A 14,810-nucleotide genomic window follows, 5' to 3' on the forward strand; every position below is an offset into this window, starting at 1 on the left:
ATTCTTCTAGTTCTAGTTTTCTAGTATTTTGTGCTTTGTCATCATAGTCCCTGAAAAATCATTGACAGGAAGTATAAGCTTAAAACCCACATTATGAATCAGTCACTCACACCATGACGGTTTTGTATAAAATGTTGCCAGGAGCCAGAATGACTAACATCCTGGCTCTTGCGTGTGTTGCCTGCTGCTAACTAGCACTTCACTGCCCATCGCTGTCTGGGCTTGTGCACTAAAACTTGAACTCACTGTGGGACCACAGCTGTATAAAGAATTATAATGATGATTATTACATGCATTATTATGGTTACGGTGACAAAAACACAAACACAAGCACACATATTCTGTGACCAATCTGTGGCCCTGTCTAGTTAAATTCCCATTGACTGTGCGGAGTCTGGCTTACATGAGTGTCACCCTCAGAAACATGTCCTCATCATAGAAACACTTTGATGAGGACGTGTTAACAAAATAACTCATGAGCCTGAAGCTGTTTCATCAGGCAGAATAAAGGTAGAAAAAGTCCCGCAGATGTCTTGGTGAGCTCTCAGTCTGTTTCAATGATCTGTGCATGCTCATAAACAGATGTTGAATCCTGGAGTCTTCGGCTGTTGTGCTGTGACTGTCTGCTTTTGACAGCATTTGGAGAAATCATAGGTGGTTTCTGGTTCATCTGCTGACAACAGAAAATGACTTAAACATTTTCACAATCAGGGCTGACACACTGACACATATTTTCCAAGGATCGTCGCTTTCCTGTTTGCGCTTGGTGAAATTTGCTGCCTCCTCTGGTGCATTTTATCTTTACAATCTACTGTCAAGTGAAAAGGAAAGTTTACACCCCGTGATTCAATAGCTTGTAGAAACACTACTAGCAGCAATAATGGGAATTAACTGTTTTCTGTATGATTTCATCACTCTTCTCTAAAATGTTGCTACAGTTCATTGAGGTTTGTGGGTATTTGTTTATGCAGAGCTTTCTCAAGGTCTTGACACAGCATTTCGGCGGAGTTGAAGTCTTGACTTTTACCAGGTAATTGCAACACTCCAAGTTTTTTCTTTTTCAGGCATTCTTTGTTAAATTTGCTGCTGTGCTTTGGATATTTTTTGGGTTGCACAACCCAGTTTATCTGTCAGACAGATGGTCTCACATTTGACTCTAGAATACTTCAGTATACAGAGGATTTCACTACCAGTTCAATTACTGCAAAACAAGCCCAAATCATCAACCCTCCTGTCATGAACTTTTAACATGCTGACTGAGGCCTGGACAGTTCTCTTTGAGAAATGAGCGGTTTGACCTTGGGGTGAAATTGTTCACACGTCCACTTCTGGGAAGATTGGACACTGTTTTAAATGTTTTCAAGTTGTGATTAATTTCTCACGCTGCAGTCAAGAGAGTGGAATACTGAGTCGGGACTTTAAAGTAGGGAATATAACTGGCGAAGAGAGCGAGCTTTCTGAAATAATGCACAAAATGAAGGTAGATTTATCATTTTTGCAGGAGACAAGGTGGAAGGGGAGCAAGAGCTCAGCATTAGAGGGGGATTCAGTGTGTTCTACCATCGTGTAGATGGGGAGAGAAATGGAGTAAAGATAATTTTGAAGGAAAAGCATGTAAATAGTGTTGTGGAGGTGCAGAAAGTCTCATACCGTATCATGAGTTTGAAACTGGAAATTGAAGGGGTGATTTTAAATGTCTGTAGGGCATATACCCCACAGCCTGGATGTCAGGCAGAAGACAAAGAGGAATTTTGGAATAAACTGGAATAGAGTGTTCTCAGGGGAGAGCGACCAGTGATTGGAACATTTTGAGTTCAGTGGACACACTGGTGAAGCGAACAGAGGTCTTGAGGAGGTGTTGGTAGATGTGGTGTTAAGAAGGGAAATGCAGAAGGACAGATGGTAGTGGATTTGGGGGAAAAAAGGATGGAAGTAGCCATAGCCATCAAGATATATTTCACAAGGTGACATAGTATTGGGTGGACTACATCGTATCCAGGAAGTGCAACCGGAAAGAGAAAGGAGATGTCAGGGGAGAATGTAGTTAGGTAGCACTGGATGGTAGTATGTATGATTTTAGAAATCAAGAAGAGAAAGCCAGTGAAGTAGACGCTAGGACAAAATGGTGGAAGTTGAAGTAGGACGAATGTTGCACAGAGTTCAGGGAGGGGTTGAGACAATCTCTGAAAGCTGAAGTGGAAAGGAAAACGGCCAAGAAGGTTTTTGGTTTATCCTCCAGACAGAGGAAAAAGGAGACTTGATGGCTAGGTGTACAGCTAGAAAGAGAGGTTACAAAAGCAAATGCAAAGGCTTATAGTGAGCTGTATGTGAGGCTAAACACTAAGGTGGAGAACAGGAGTTGTGTTGATTAGCTAGTTAAACAGACAAACTGAGGTGGAGTGGACGTGCAGTAGTGTGGGGTGATTAAGGATAGATATGAAAATGTGCTAATATGTAAAGAGAGTGAGTTGAGAAGTTGAAAGGAGCCCTTTAAGGAGCTCATGCTTAAAGAAAATGAGTGAGAGAGGAGGATGGGTGGAGGGCAGTTAGTGAATCAGGAAGTGGAGAGGAAGTGAGGGCAGCCAAGAAGAGAATGAAAGCATGCTGGTCCTTAGGCTGCTACCCCTGCGACCTGGCCCCACATAAGCAGAAGAGGATGGATGGATGGATGTTTAACACAATCTTGTAGAGTGAGAGGATGCTTGAGGAATGATTAAGAAGCGTGTTGTTACAGAACAGAACTACGGAGGGATGAAGTTCATCAGCTATACCATGAAGATATGGAAAAGGGCTGTTAAAGCTAGGAGCCCTACAGATGCAATGTCTGTGTGAAGAGTGTTGATGGAGAAGGTCAGAAGAAGTTGACCTGTAGATGTAGAGAAAGCATATAAAGGTGGAACTATGGTGCTGTACGACAGGAGTGGCAGAGAAGTATGTGAAGGTGATGCAGAACATGCATGACAGGAAGACAGTGGTGAGGTTTGCAGTAGGAGTGACTGAGGATGGGGGTAGCATTACATCAGGGATCAGCTCTGAGCCTCTTCTTGTTTGCAATCATGATGAATGGGTTGATAGATGAGGTCTGGCAAGTCTCTGTGAAGTTTGCAGACGACATTGCTATCTGTAGTGAGAATAGGCAGCAAATGGAAAAGTGCTTGGAAAGGTGGAGGTATGCTCTGGAGAGAAACCTGTAGAAACAAGACAGAATATGTGTGTGGATGGATGGGAGGCAGGTGTAGCAGTGAAAGTGCAAGGTGTAGTGGCAGTTAAAGTAGATGATTTTGAATTCCTGTGGTCAACCATTTAAAGTAAAAGATGGCGCAAAAGAAAGTTGAAGAAGAGAGTGAAGAGAGGATAGCAGAAAGAGCCATGCAGGAGGAGAACAAAAGACCACAATGAGGGAGGAGATGCAGACGGTTGGTGTGACAGAGGATTATAGCAGAAATAGGATGAGACAGAAGCAAATGATCTACAACGGTGATCCCTAAAGAGAGCAGTTGAAAGAAGAAGACTGTGGAATAATGGACTTATAATCTTTGCCCAGACTGATCAGCAGCAATAATTGCTTAAGTAAGATCAGTGCCGATGTCTTTTATCCACTGCTTTGTGTTAACACACACCAGCAAACTGGAAAAACTTCTACATAACTAGAACTCCTGCACAAGGACAAAACTACACCTTTTTAAAAATGTCTTTGAAATGTTACTATACTGCCCTGACTTGGTTCTCTGGTTCCAACCTGTTTTAGATCTTTCTTGGATTGCAATGTATTGATTAAAAAATGTAAGAACTTTACAAACATTTTCTCGTATTGCATGCGAACAGCAAGTACTACAGATTCAAAGTGTAGTCATAAAAATCTGCACCAGTTTCATTTTCTCACCACACATCTTTCTGTGTGGCAGGTAGTCTGAAAATAGATACTGTTAGCCTGCCATGAAACCGGCATGATGTGGTGTATCACCATATAGCTCGTGGCTCGTGCTGCTGGACGTTTCTCATGAAATTTATAAACCGAAATGAACAAAGAAGGAAATGAGGCAACCTAACAGCAGATTTGAATTCCGGGCGTTTGTTACTGACACAGAAACATGCTGGTGCAGCAGTACGATAAATCACTTCAGCGAGCTTTATGAAGAAGAGTGCATCTCAGCCGGTGAGTTTTGGTTTCTGATGGTTGACTTTAATCAGGAACTCAAAGTTTATCAGATTTTTCTTCTAGTTTTGACAAATTTCAGCGCTATCAGGAAGTCAGACACGTTACTTTGTTACAGTTACTGTTTCTCACAGTTTTTCTTAGCTGATACTTTACTGGCTGATGTCACTTGGCTGTGAATTGAGTTTCTCTCTTGGGGATGAAGAAGACAGACAGAAGCTCGTGTTGCATGTTTGGAAATGATTAGCTGAAAAGGCAGACTTAATTTCATTTTTTTGTTCTGTTGAACACAATATTGTGAGGCAGTCCTGTAGTTATTGGTGTGCAATAGTTGTCTTTGTTATGTATTGCCTGCTTGATAGTTTATACACTTGTTTCACTGTTTAAAAAGGGGAAGATTTTGAATAATGGTTACATCTGATTTTATTTATATACGACCATTTCACTGGAATTTATATTGCAAGGTATTTATATTTAGTCTTACCAGACAGTTATTTTCAAATAATGATGAAACTTGTTAACTGCTGCGCTAATATTTCTGAGTACATATGCAGAGGACATGACTGTAGCAACTCTAAGCAAAGTCAAGCGAGTGCCTTCTACGTTTTCACTTCTTCTAATCACTTCACTGTTTCCCACACTTGCTGAACTCCAGGGTAGATACAGTAACACGTGAGGACCTTTTGTGCTAAAAAGTAAGAGTTAACAGTTACTCCAAGGCAGCATTGTACACTTTAATGTACATATGTCATGAAAATATTCCCTGAAGAGTTGAAAATATATACAGTACACACGCTTTAATGAGTAACATGTGGATTATTATGACTGATTTGCTCGCTTATCTAGACAAGTAATTAACGTATTACTCTGTTTGATTCTAACGCAGGGCCGCAGATACTGAACAATATGTCTGCAAATGAGACCGTTTGCAACATTACCACCAACTGTGCCACGAATTGCACAGTGGATTATCTTCAGGGTCTGGGTTATGCAACTTTGTTTCTTCTGGGTTTCCTGATAAATGCTGCTGCTCTGTATGCCTTCATTACCGTACGGCGCTCGTGGACAGACACGCACATCTATATGTTGAACCTGAACATTGCAGATTTTTCCCTCATCCTTTTCCTGAGCTTCAGGATTTACGATGCCTTCTCCTGCCTGCCTGTAACTTACTTTTGTACCTTTCTCATGTATGTACATTATATCAACATGTATGCCAGCATCTTCACAACAGCAGCCATCAGTGTCCAACGCTACCTGAGTATAAGATTCCCACTGCGTGCCAGATCGTGGAGATGGAAGAAACAGATAGCTTTTGCAGTGTGTTTGGTCATTTGGGTAGTTGTGATAACAGCATGCATTATAGTCCGCAAGGACAACTATCCTGAAAAACTCTGGACATGTTTTGAACGATGTAAAAATATTCCACATCGTACATGGAGTATGACGTCAGTGATATTTATAGGTTTTCTCATCCCACTCCTGATCATCGTTTTCTGCTCCACTCGGATCATCCGTATGTTTTTAAAGGAGGCCGACAAGTCAGAGGAGAAGAAAAACATTGTTGGCATAGTCACAGCCAATATGATTGTGTTTATCGTCTGTTACACGCCGATCCATATCGCCTTTGTTGCTGGCCTCTTTGACGAGCCACAGGAAGACTGGATATGCAAAAGCACTACTGTGCACAAGTATTTACTCTGGTCTGAATGGATTGCTGGCACAAATTGCTGTTTCGATTCCATCAGCTATTGTTTTTTATTGAAAGGCTTTTATTCAAAAGCACGTAACTCTTAAGGCAGCATTTGAGTGTGTTATTTAAAGAGGCAAAATACCGTAAAGTTCAGTTATATTTGAAGTCAAAAGTTAAACTAGAAGAAGATCTTAAAGCCTGAGGCTTTGATAAATATGTAGAACACATGGGCAAAAATACAGGTCAAATGACCACAATGAGTCAGAGCTGCTGTTTAACTTAGGTAAATGTTTGTTCAGTCACAGATATCAGACAACAAGATGTATGCTAACTTAAATGTATTTCATTTAGGTGCTGTTTTGTCATCTCCACACACATTTTTAAGAAAATCTAATAGACCATAAAAACAAGAAAAGACAAATACTTTAGAAATCTGTCAAAAACATCCATCCCTCATGCATAATTTAAGTGAATAATCTGTGACTCGTATGGATGATTTTTTCTGACAGCTTAGATATATCTGACTGTTCCCTTGGTTGCCACGAACTGTTTGTAGTCTGCAACAGCAAAAGCTGATTACCATGCCTACCAATGCTTAACAAAACCAATCTAAGGACTCAAAGAATATTAACGTAAAACTCACATTTACTGCACATGTAGGCATGCTGGGAGTGGGTGTCCCATTCTCCACACTGATGGCACAATGCATGAAGGGGCTTTCTAGTAAATTTCACCTGCTCTGATTGACATTTGCTGAAGACAAGTACCTGAAATCTCTGAGAATTAAAGTGAAGAAGCTGTGGTACACTGTGAGAATCACAGGAATCCACTTGATACATTTGGTTTTCACAAAAAGTTGGAATACCGCTGCTACTCTTTGACCATTTTAAAAATGTCTCTTGCTCTCTCAAGACATTTTTTGACTTTTAAAACATTGGTTCCATTTGAGTTACTTAGCAATGGAGCAGCTGATTGACTTATTGCATTAAAATAAATATTTGACTGTTTTTTGTGATTTGTTCTTTTTTATGTATTATGACATATGATTCCTTTTTCGCAGAGGCAATTTTATAGTCTATGAAGTACACAAATATTCCTGGTTAGCTATGGAAATTTGTATTAGTTGCACAGCAAGATTAGTAGTGTTGACGCAAAGCAAGAAGGTCCTGAGTTTGAATCAACTGTCTGTGTGGAGTTTGCATGTTGTCTGTGGGTACTCTGGCTTCCTTCCTTCTAGTCCATGGTGATTTAAATTGCCCATAAGTGTGAATGGTTGTCTGTTTCTCTTTTAGGCCTGTGACAGGTTGTTGGCCTGTCCAGGCAGCTCATATGGTAAATGGCATCAACCCCTGTAAACCTGAATTGGATAAGTGGAAGAGAATGGATTTCTTTTTTTCCTTTTTTTTATTATCTGTGTTTATTTCCCAGTGACTCATTGGTATATATCAGTTGTCTTTAACACCTGGCTTGGACTGACTCAATAAATTGCTGTATTAAGTCTTAGTTAATGTGTGTTATGTATGTTTTATATTTGTCTTAAGCTATAAATATCTGTATTTTTTTAAAACCCATTATGTCTTCTGTGCTGTCTGTGTGATGTTCATAGCAAAACAGGAAAGGAGATAACAAAGGCTTTGCTTTGCCAGCTTTGCTACACACCTCTCATCAAAACATCAGTCTGTCTCAGGCGTATAGCAGCACAGACAGACAATGTGCACTTAACAGAAGCGGGCCCATGGGAGTTTGTGTCCTTCACTCCTTCCTGTGTGAAACCCAGGAGCACATGAATGCAGGCCAGTGTCCAGCTCCCTCTAGTGGCAAGAAAAGCACATGCTTGAAAGATTTTCCACTTCCTCTGCTCTGAATCTGTCTGCTCTGAAGCCTAAAGCTGCCAGTTTCGAGACAAATATGTCTCATTTAAAGAAAATAAACTGCGATAATGATATACACATCACTCTAGACGGCAGTGAAGCAATCATGCTGCATTAGTGACTGTGCATTTGTGTGTGCACTGTGTGCGTGGGCACGTGTATAATGACATGCATTTATTTTAATGAGTGCATTCAAAACCACACGCGACAACATTAGCAGTCAATTATATAATGCCATTTAATAGCAGTACTCCAAAGATTGATGATTATTATATCAGCAGTGGCTTAGCGACTGCAAAACTTGGCAGGCATCAGTCAAATGAGACGGCTCAGCTCAGACTGAGGTCAGGCCTGCGACTCTACTCTAACGACAGGAAGGAAACTGCTGAAGTCTGCGTTCAGCCAATAGTCACGTAAATACTGTACATACGTCTTATTCACAGTATCGTCACCGAAAAAATAGCCTCGCACTTCAGCAACCGCGCTGCCTTAGAAGAGCACGGATCCCCCCCTCCCAATTTCCACACCCCCATCCCTGAAACCACACAGGTACACAATACATTCAGGATGGTTATTTACATTATTCACAAATGTTATGGAGAACAGCTCCCTTTTAGAAAGAAAAGGAAAGAAACCCCCACACAGTTTGTGCTTTTCCTTATTTCTGCACATTGTAATGGTGCCAAACAAAAGTGATTACATTCATTCACTCGGGATGCTGACGAGCGGTTTTCAAGATCCTCCAGTATGGCAGTTGGTTGACGATGACAGACAGACAATCACCAGACTACAGACTACACAACGAAACGTCCATAATCAGGAAATGAGCTACACAGTGTTCCCTCAATGCACTTCAGTCCATTTGAGGGTTTGCTTATGAACTACTTATAAAACATTATTATTATTGTTAGATATCTGCTATTCAGTTCATGTCACGGCACCAGCGAAAACATTAATAGTGTTGAAAGGGCATGACAGAGTATGTAATGTATGCTTACATATGTACAGTATATGGCGTGATGTATTAAACCTAAGATCAGGGTTTTTTTTCCCGGTCTGCTGCGCTTTCTATCTAAAACGTGTTGGAGATACATCAGCTGTAGAAAAGTCAGCCTTCTCTTGAATATAATGGAAGCACATTGCAGTTGCCTTGTGGCGCACAAAGTGCTGAAACACTACATTTGAAAGATTCAGCTGCAATATTTCTACAAAAAGTGTTACTTGGATAAAAAAAAAAAACAGCCCACAAACCTTGATGTAGGCAGTTTCATGGAGGAACCAAACTACATCAGCCACATATGTCACTATGCAGAAGGAAGCATCAGGCTCCTTCTCACCAATGATTAAACGTTACGGAGAAAATAGTTCCAATGACAAGCTGCTTACAGCAAGCTTTGTTGTTTTTCCGGGTTTTTTTGAGCAACTGCATCATGATGTGTGGAAAGGGACAAAACTGCTGAGTTTTTATTTTTATTTTTGAAAAGCACAAGGAAATGGTCATCTCTTTCCATTATATTCAAGAGCGGACAAGTATTTCTACAGCTGATGTCTCTAAAGGAGCAACTCACACTATGGATAAAATAAAATAAAGCAAAGCAGACCAGAGGAAGAATACATACATTTCATTTCAGAGGTGAACCGTCCCTTTAAGTAAAAGTAATTTACAAACAGACCCTCAAATAGTGTTTTTAACATTCAGCATCAGGAGCGTCACATGAAGAGAGCTGAAAAAAGTGTATTTTAACAGCAGTACAAGTCGGCATCTCAATGAAAAAAAGAAGAAACATTCATCGCGTTACGTCAAAGGCAGAATTATAAGAAGTATACTGCAATAAGTGAGTTCTTCAACACCACAGTACGTGAGGAAGGTGCACTGCTGACCTAAACTATGTTTTCATGGCACTTTTAAAGTTTCTCCCACTCTTTTTTTTTGCTTCATTAATCAGGCATCAGTAAATCATTCTTCATTTGGGTTTGGCACATTGAAGTAAAGAAAAGAAAAAAAAAAGACACCGGCGATGCGTAGTGTCTTGGACATTTCCATCTTGGAGCAGGTCACTGTGAGAATTTTCCACGTTACTCTTATAATGAGACAGTAAAATGCATATTTTTGTTTCCAAGCTGATGCCTGTCTATATTTTTTCTAAGTTACTGTTTGTCTAACATTATGGTCTCACCTAAATTAAAGTTTACTATGTACATATAAACCATATATTGCTGCTCGCTTCGGATTCAGCGCAAACCAGCGTTCATTTGTCGTCTAGTAGACCGGAGGGTTGACCATCAAGTCACCCAGTCAGCTGTAACAGATTCTCATTGTTTCCCACAGTAGTTTTAGTTCTTGCACCTTCATATGATCGTGTTTTTATTTCCTTTTTTCCATCTGCCCTCTTTATCTGGTCTCTGTTTTACTGCTGCAACACGTTTAAACCGTGTTGTGTTGATCTAAAGGCCGACCATTTCGTGGCACCGCGGACACTTTGATGGGCTGAATATATAGTCCCATTTGCCAGCTGAGAACATTTCCCCTCACCCCTGTTGGCTCTAAGATGAGCCAGAGGTTTCAATCATCCCCACTGTAACTGCCACTGTGCTCTGTATTACATCTGTGGGACCTTGACCCACTGTGAGCCTAAGGGGAAATCTTCCCCCGTAAAACTGGACTGCGTTCTATAATGCAGACCTAATGAATGTGTGTGTGTGTGTGTGTGTGTGTGTGTGTGTAAGCAGAAAAAACCATAAGGTGACAGTGAAGGACAAGGTGTTCTTACACTGCAGTTCTTGTACGTTATATTCTCCATAACGCCTCCTGCCTTTCTGTCTATCTTTCTGTCATTTGTGATTTTTCTGTCAGTCCAGTGCTGTGGTACAATCCCACCTGATGTCCTTGTGGAATTATTGGTTGTTAAAGAGTACATAGAGTGGAAGCAAGAAACGAATTGAGTGATGGACAGCTGAGATGCCGTCATTACAGAGAGCATGCATTTGGCAGGAATAGTGCTGACGTTCCAGTCCTGCGCCCTGCACTCCAAAGACGTGAGTTATGGTCCCATATCCCCACGAGACAGGTTAGAGGCATCTGGCACACAAGTCATGCTCCTTCGTATACACAGAATACTAAATACCCACCTGTACAAATACATGTACTTGTATGTGTGCAGCAAGGAGAAAGAGTGGGGAAAAAACTGAAGGACTTATAGGTTCAATATCTGTCTTGAGAGAATGACCTTTTTTTTTTCACCTGGAGCTTCAGATACTTTAAAGATGTTCAGAATTTCCAATTTCACTTCAAGTACCCAGTTGGCAATCACACCAACAGGTAATGCAGTGGGGAACAGATGGCTAGCAGTCTTGTTAATGCTATCCATGAAGGGAAAAGCATCCCACTATTGCAAGAGCATTCGACTGGCTCTGCAGTCAATCTGCACAGTGAACGCAGTATCTAAGTGCCACGTCCATTTTCATCCTCGTCCTCTCTGCTGCCCCCCTTCTGCTCTCTTTCCATCTTCTTTGCTCCCCTCTAGTCTCTCTCTCTCTCCCTGCTGCCACTAAGATCAGGAGAGGGAGGCAACTCTGCAATGCAGACACAGCAACAACCTCAGTCCATCTGACCAATTAATGTGAGCCAGGATATGAGCGGCAGACCCAGCAGCCAGTCATAAGGAGAGGCTCATCACGGGGTGAAAGAGGGGTTGCCCGAGAGACTGACAGAGAAGATTATGGAGTGGGGTAGTGGGCCGAAATGACAATGAAATAAAGATGTGGGGAAAAGAGAAGGGAGAGAGTGACAGGCAGAATAAAGAGTAAGGACATTTATGTAAACAAAACAAAGAGCCCTGGAAACAGAATTGGTTTCCTCCACAGTCACTGGCCAGCCTGAGTCCTGTCACTGCAGTTCTTCTTACCCATCAGCTGGCTGAGATCCACCAGCTCACCCAGCTCCCCTCGCTCCAGGGCCCCTCTCAGGAGAGCCCTGCTCAGCCCGGGGGTGTGTTGCTGGGACACATAAGCTTGGCTGCTGGGAGCGGGCATTGATGGGGGAGGCAGGGGGACGGGAACCATCCCGTGGCTGCTGAGGATGTATCCTTCCTGGGCTGGCCAACGCAAAGGCAGTGGCTCGCTGTACTCCATTGGTGCGCTGGGTGCTGAGACCACCCTCCGACGCTCAGGTGAGTCCTGGGGGGTCATGGGGTAAACATATTCTACTGCAGACTTCCTGAGGGGGGCTTTGGGCGTCCCCTTCGCTTTTTCTTGCTTGCTCAGACAGACATAGTGCTGGCGTGGCGTGTCATTCCCTCGGCTGTCGCCGCTGTGTCTTCCACCTCCGCCTTGCTGGAAGAGTCTGGTGGTCAGATAAACAGAGGGGGGCATGCGACAGGGTGAACCCAGACCTACAGAACCTCCCCCGAGGTAGGTCTGACTTGTGTCCCACCCTCCAGAGTTGGAGTCGGACAGCCGCAGGCCTCTGCGTTTCTGCTGGGGTGTGTGCTCCGGAGTGGGCAGGAAACCGGGGTCTAGCTCTCCCGACTTCACCCAGCCGTTGGGCATGACAAACAAGGTCTCCCCGCCCTGAGAGCAGGGGCGCTCCCCTCCTCCCTGCCGTGTCACGCTCAACACAGAGCCTTCCATCCCTCCGCCGCTACTCAGCAGGCCTCTTTCACGCCGCTGGATGGAGGCCTGGGAAGTGGTGCCATGGCGACGGTTTGCAGGCTTGTGGGCCATGATCCAACACACAGCAAGGCCCGAGAGCGCCGCCCCTATGGTGAATGCAGAGACTGCAGATGCCACGAGCAGGTTGAGCGAGACCAGGCTCTCCGGTTCAATGAGCAAACTCTGTTGGAGAATTCCTGAAGATTAAAAGACACAGTTACAAAGATGACATTCAGTAGAACTCTCCAATGACCGTCCTGTCTCAATGTGTGACCGGAGGCTGTAGTTTAAAATGATTATTATTACATATAGTCCTATTCTGTTACTTAGCACTTTCCCGTCTCGTATCATGATAGATCAAAAACTACAATACACTCCTAAGTGGTGATCATCATCTGCAGCATTATAGGATTTTCTTTCTGTGATGATTATGTTTCAGAGTAACTTCTCTCCAGTTTGGCCTTGAGGCTCCACGAGCTCTGTTTCAGAGAGGCCTGCACTTGTCATCAGCACAGCTAAGACTACAGCAGCTCCCTTTCTCCCTCTCCTCACACTTTCCATCCTGCTGCCTGGCCAGAGAGTTGCCCCTTTGCAGCAAGGCCTTACCTCAGTGTTTCCACCCAGCTCTAATAGCTCCCATCTGCAGACACAGCACCACATGCCTGTCTCTGGCTCAGCCTCTCCGACGTTTTCACCGCTTGGATTACAGTCTGACAGATGTGCAGCTGGGTATCACTGACTTCCAGTGCTATCTGTTGTCATATGTTATTTCAAGACAAATGAGTGTGGTGAGGGCTTGGAATGTGCTGCGTATCCCTTTTCTGTTGTTTTGTTGGAAATTCCGAACCAGCTAAATGGATTTTATGATGCTGAATCTGGGTTACAGCAAACGGAACACCTCGTAAAAAAAGAAAATGCTGTAGAGGAAATGCCTTTTTTTGGTGTTTTCCACTGACTCTGTGGATTTCAAAGCACGGTTCAAAGAGGGCCTCTGTGGTACTGCTGCAGTGACATCTGAGCCTCTCAACAGAAGCGGGATGTAGTGACATTATGCTCAGCCGTTTCCTGCTCGCGTACCAGCCGAACCCATTCCTCGCTATCAGATATATGACAAAACAAAACCTCATATGCTGAATGATAGTGCATTTCCAGTATTATCTACACACAGTTGCACAACTTTCACAACCTCCCTAATTAAAATGTCACTCTGGGATATGTTTTGACCTGAAGGAAGTGAGACCGAAACCAGAATCTCACTTCTTCTTCTTCCAGCTCTCACAAAAATACTAAAGTATTCAGTTTCCATGCTGAATGGATCTTGCTGAGCTGCGGAGTAAATCATGTTACATCCTTGATAATTAAAATTAACTTAATTCCAGAAATGACTGTCTGTACTCTCTCACTTGGTACTATCAGAACATAATGTTCAGTGACAAATAGGCAGGTGTAATGAGCGATTGAGCCACTAGGTGGAGCCTGCCCTCACTCGACTGCACACAACCAGCAGCATCCATGTCATAGTGCTGCAACCTACCATCACAGTCTCCGAGGTGGGAGGTGGTGTTTCCATACTCCACATCTTGCTGAAAAGGGAGTCTACGAGACAGAGAGATCACAGACAAAATAATCAGAGATTTGTTTTTAATAAAGACAGCACACAGCAGGAAACATGTTTCCTTAATTGTTATATAGACACATGAATACTCATGGAAGAGCGCATTGAATGAATTTTGATGCCTGACTTCACAAATAAATCATTTACAGCTAATCAATGAAAATCCGACCCTTTTCATGCTCACTTTTGTGCAGAAAGTTGTTTGTGAATGATGTTTGTTAGTGGGGATCAATAAAAACTGATATTGCACATATGGATCTAAGATTCGGTGTTATGACATTTTTGATCCCTTTATGGATTTTCTTTCTTTTTCTTTTCCACCCCTAAGAGGATCAAAGGGTGGGGAGCGTGTGTTGTGATTTACAAGCTGGTGGAAAAAGAGGGGAGAGGGGGAGGGGGGTCGTAATGTGTCCTAATAGCAGTGCTGGACCTCCATATGCTGTCAGAACAGCTTTGATGCCTCTTGGTATTGATTCTACTAGAGAAGACCATCATTCTCCCAAAAGATGCTCCCTAACTTAGTGTTTTGATTATGACGGTGGAGGCTGCTGCCTAACAGTATCTCCTATAGATATTTATTTAGGTCAGGCATACGATCTTCATCATCATCAAACTGTTCGGTGACCCCGGTTACCCTATGGATTGAGACATTGTTACGCTGGAAGTGGTCACTGACATCAGGATAGAAATGTTTCACCATATAATAAAGGTAATCGTACTTCGTATTGATTTGCTGGGTCCCATCCCTCTAGCGGGAGGAGTGGACCCAAACTATGTTGGCAAAATGACCCCCATAGTGTAATAAAGCCAATGGAGTCCCTCTGA

The 14,810-nt window shown here is 42.8% G+C and overlaps 2 protein-coding genes across 2 annotated transcripts in view; one reads left to right on the forward strand and one right to left on the reverse strand.

Moving 5' to 3' along the window:
* The first annotated feature begins 5,047 nt into the window (after positions 1–5,047).
* On the forward strand, positions 5,048–5,953 carry LOC146648281 (G protein-coupled receptor 35). Its single transcript, XM_085390139.1, has one exon. The coding sequence runs from the start codon at positions 5,063–5,065 to the stop codon at positions 5,951–5,953; it is 891 nt and encodes a 296-aa protein (XP_085246265.1). The 5' UTR covers positions 5,048–5,062.
* Positions 5,954–7,941: 1,988 nt separating this feature from the next.
* Positions 7,942–14,810, reverse strand: part of LOC146648282 (semaphorin-6B-like) — a 36,382-nt gene continuing 29,513 nt past the window's right edge. Inside the window, exons 16-17 of the mRNA XM_085389191.1 lie at positions 13,905–13,966; positions 7,942–12,567 (exon numbers count right to left, since the gene is read on the reverse strand). Of these exons, the coding sequence (XP_085245317.1) occupies positions 11,585–12,567; positions 13,905–13,966 (1,045 nt within the window). The 3' untranslated portion in view covers positions 7,942–11,584. The remainder of the gene's footprint in view (positions 12,568–13,904; positions 13,967–14,810) is intronic.

Source organism: Rhamphochromis longiceps, linkage group LG18 (assembly GCF_057381845.1).
Source record: "Rhamphochromis longiceps isolate RC_006_pf linkage group LG18, R_longiceps_female_GT1.1, whole genome shotgun sequence".
Lineage (NCBI taxonomy): Eukaryota > Metazoa > Chordata > Actinopteri > Cichliformes > Cichlidae > Rhamphochromis > Rhamphochromis longiceps.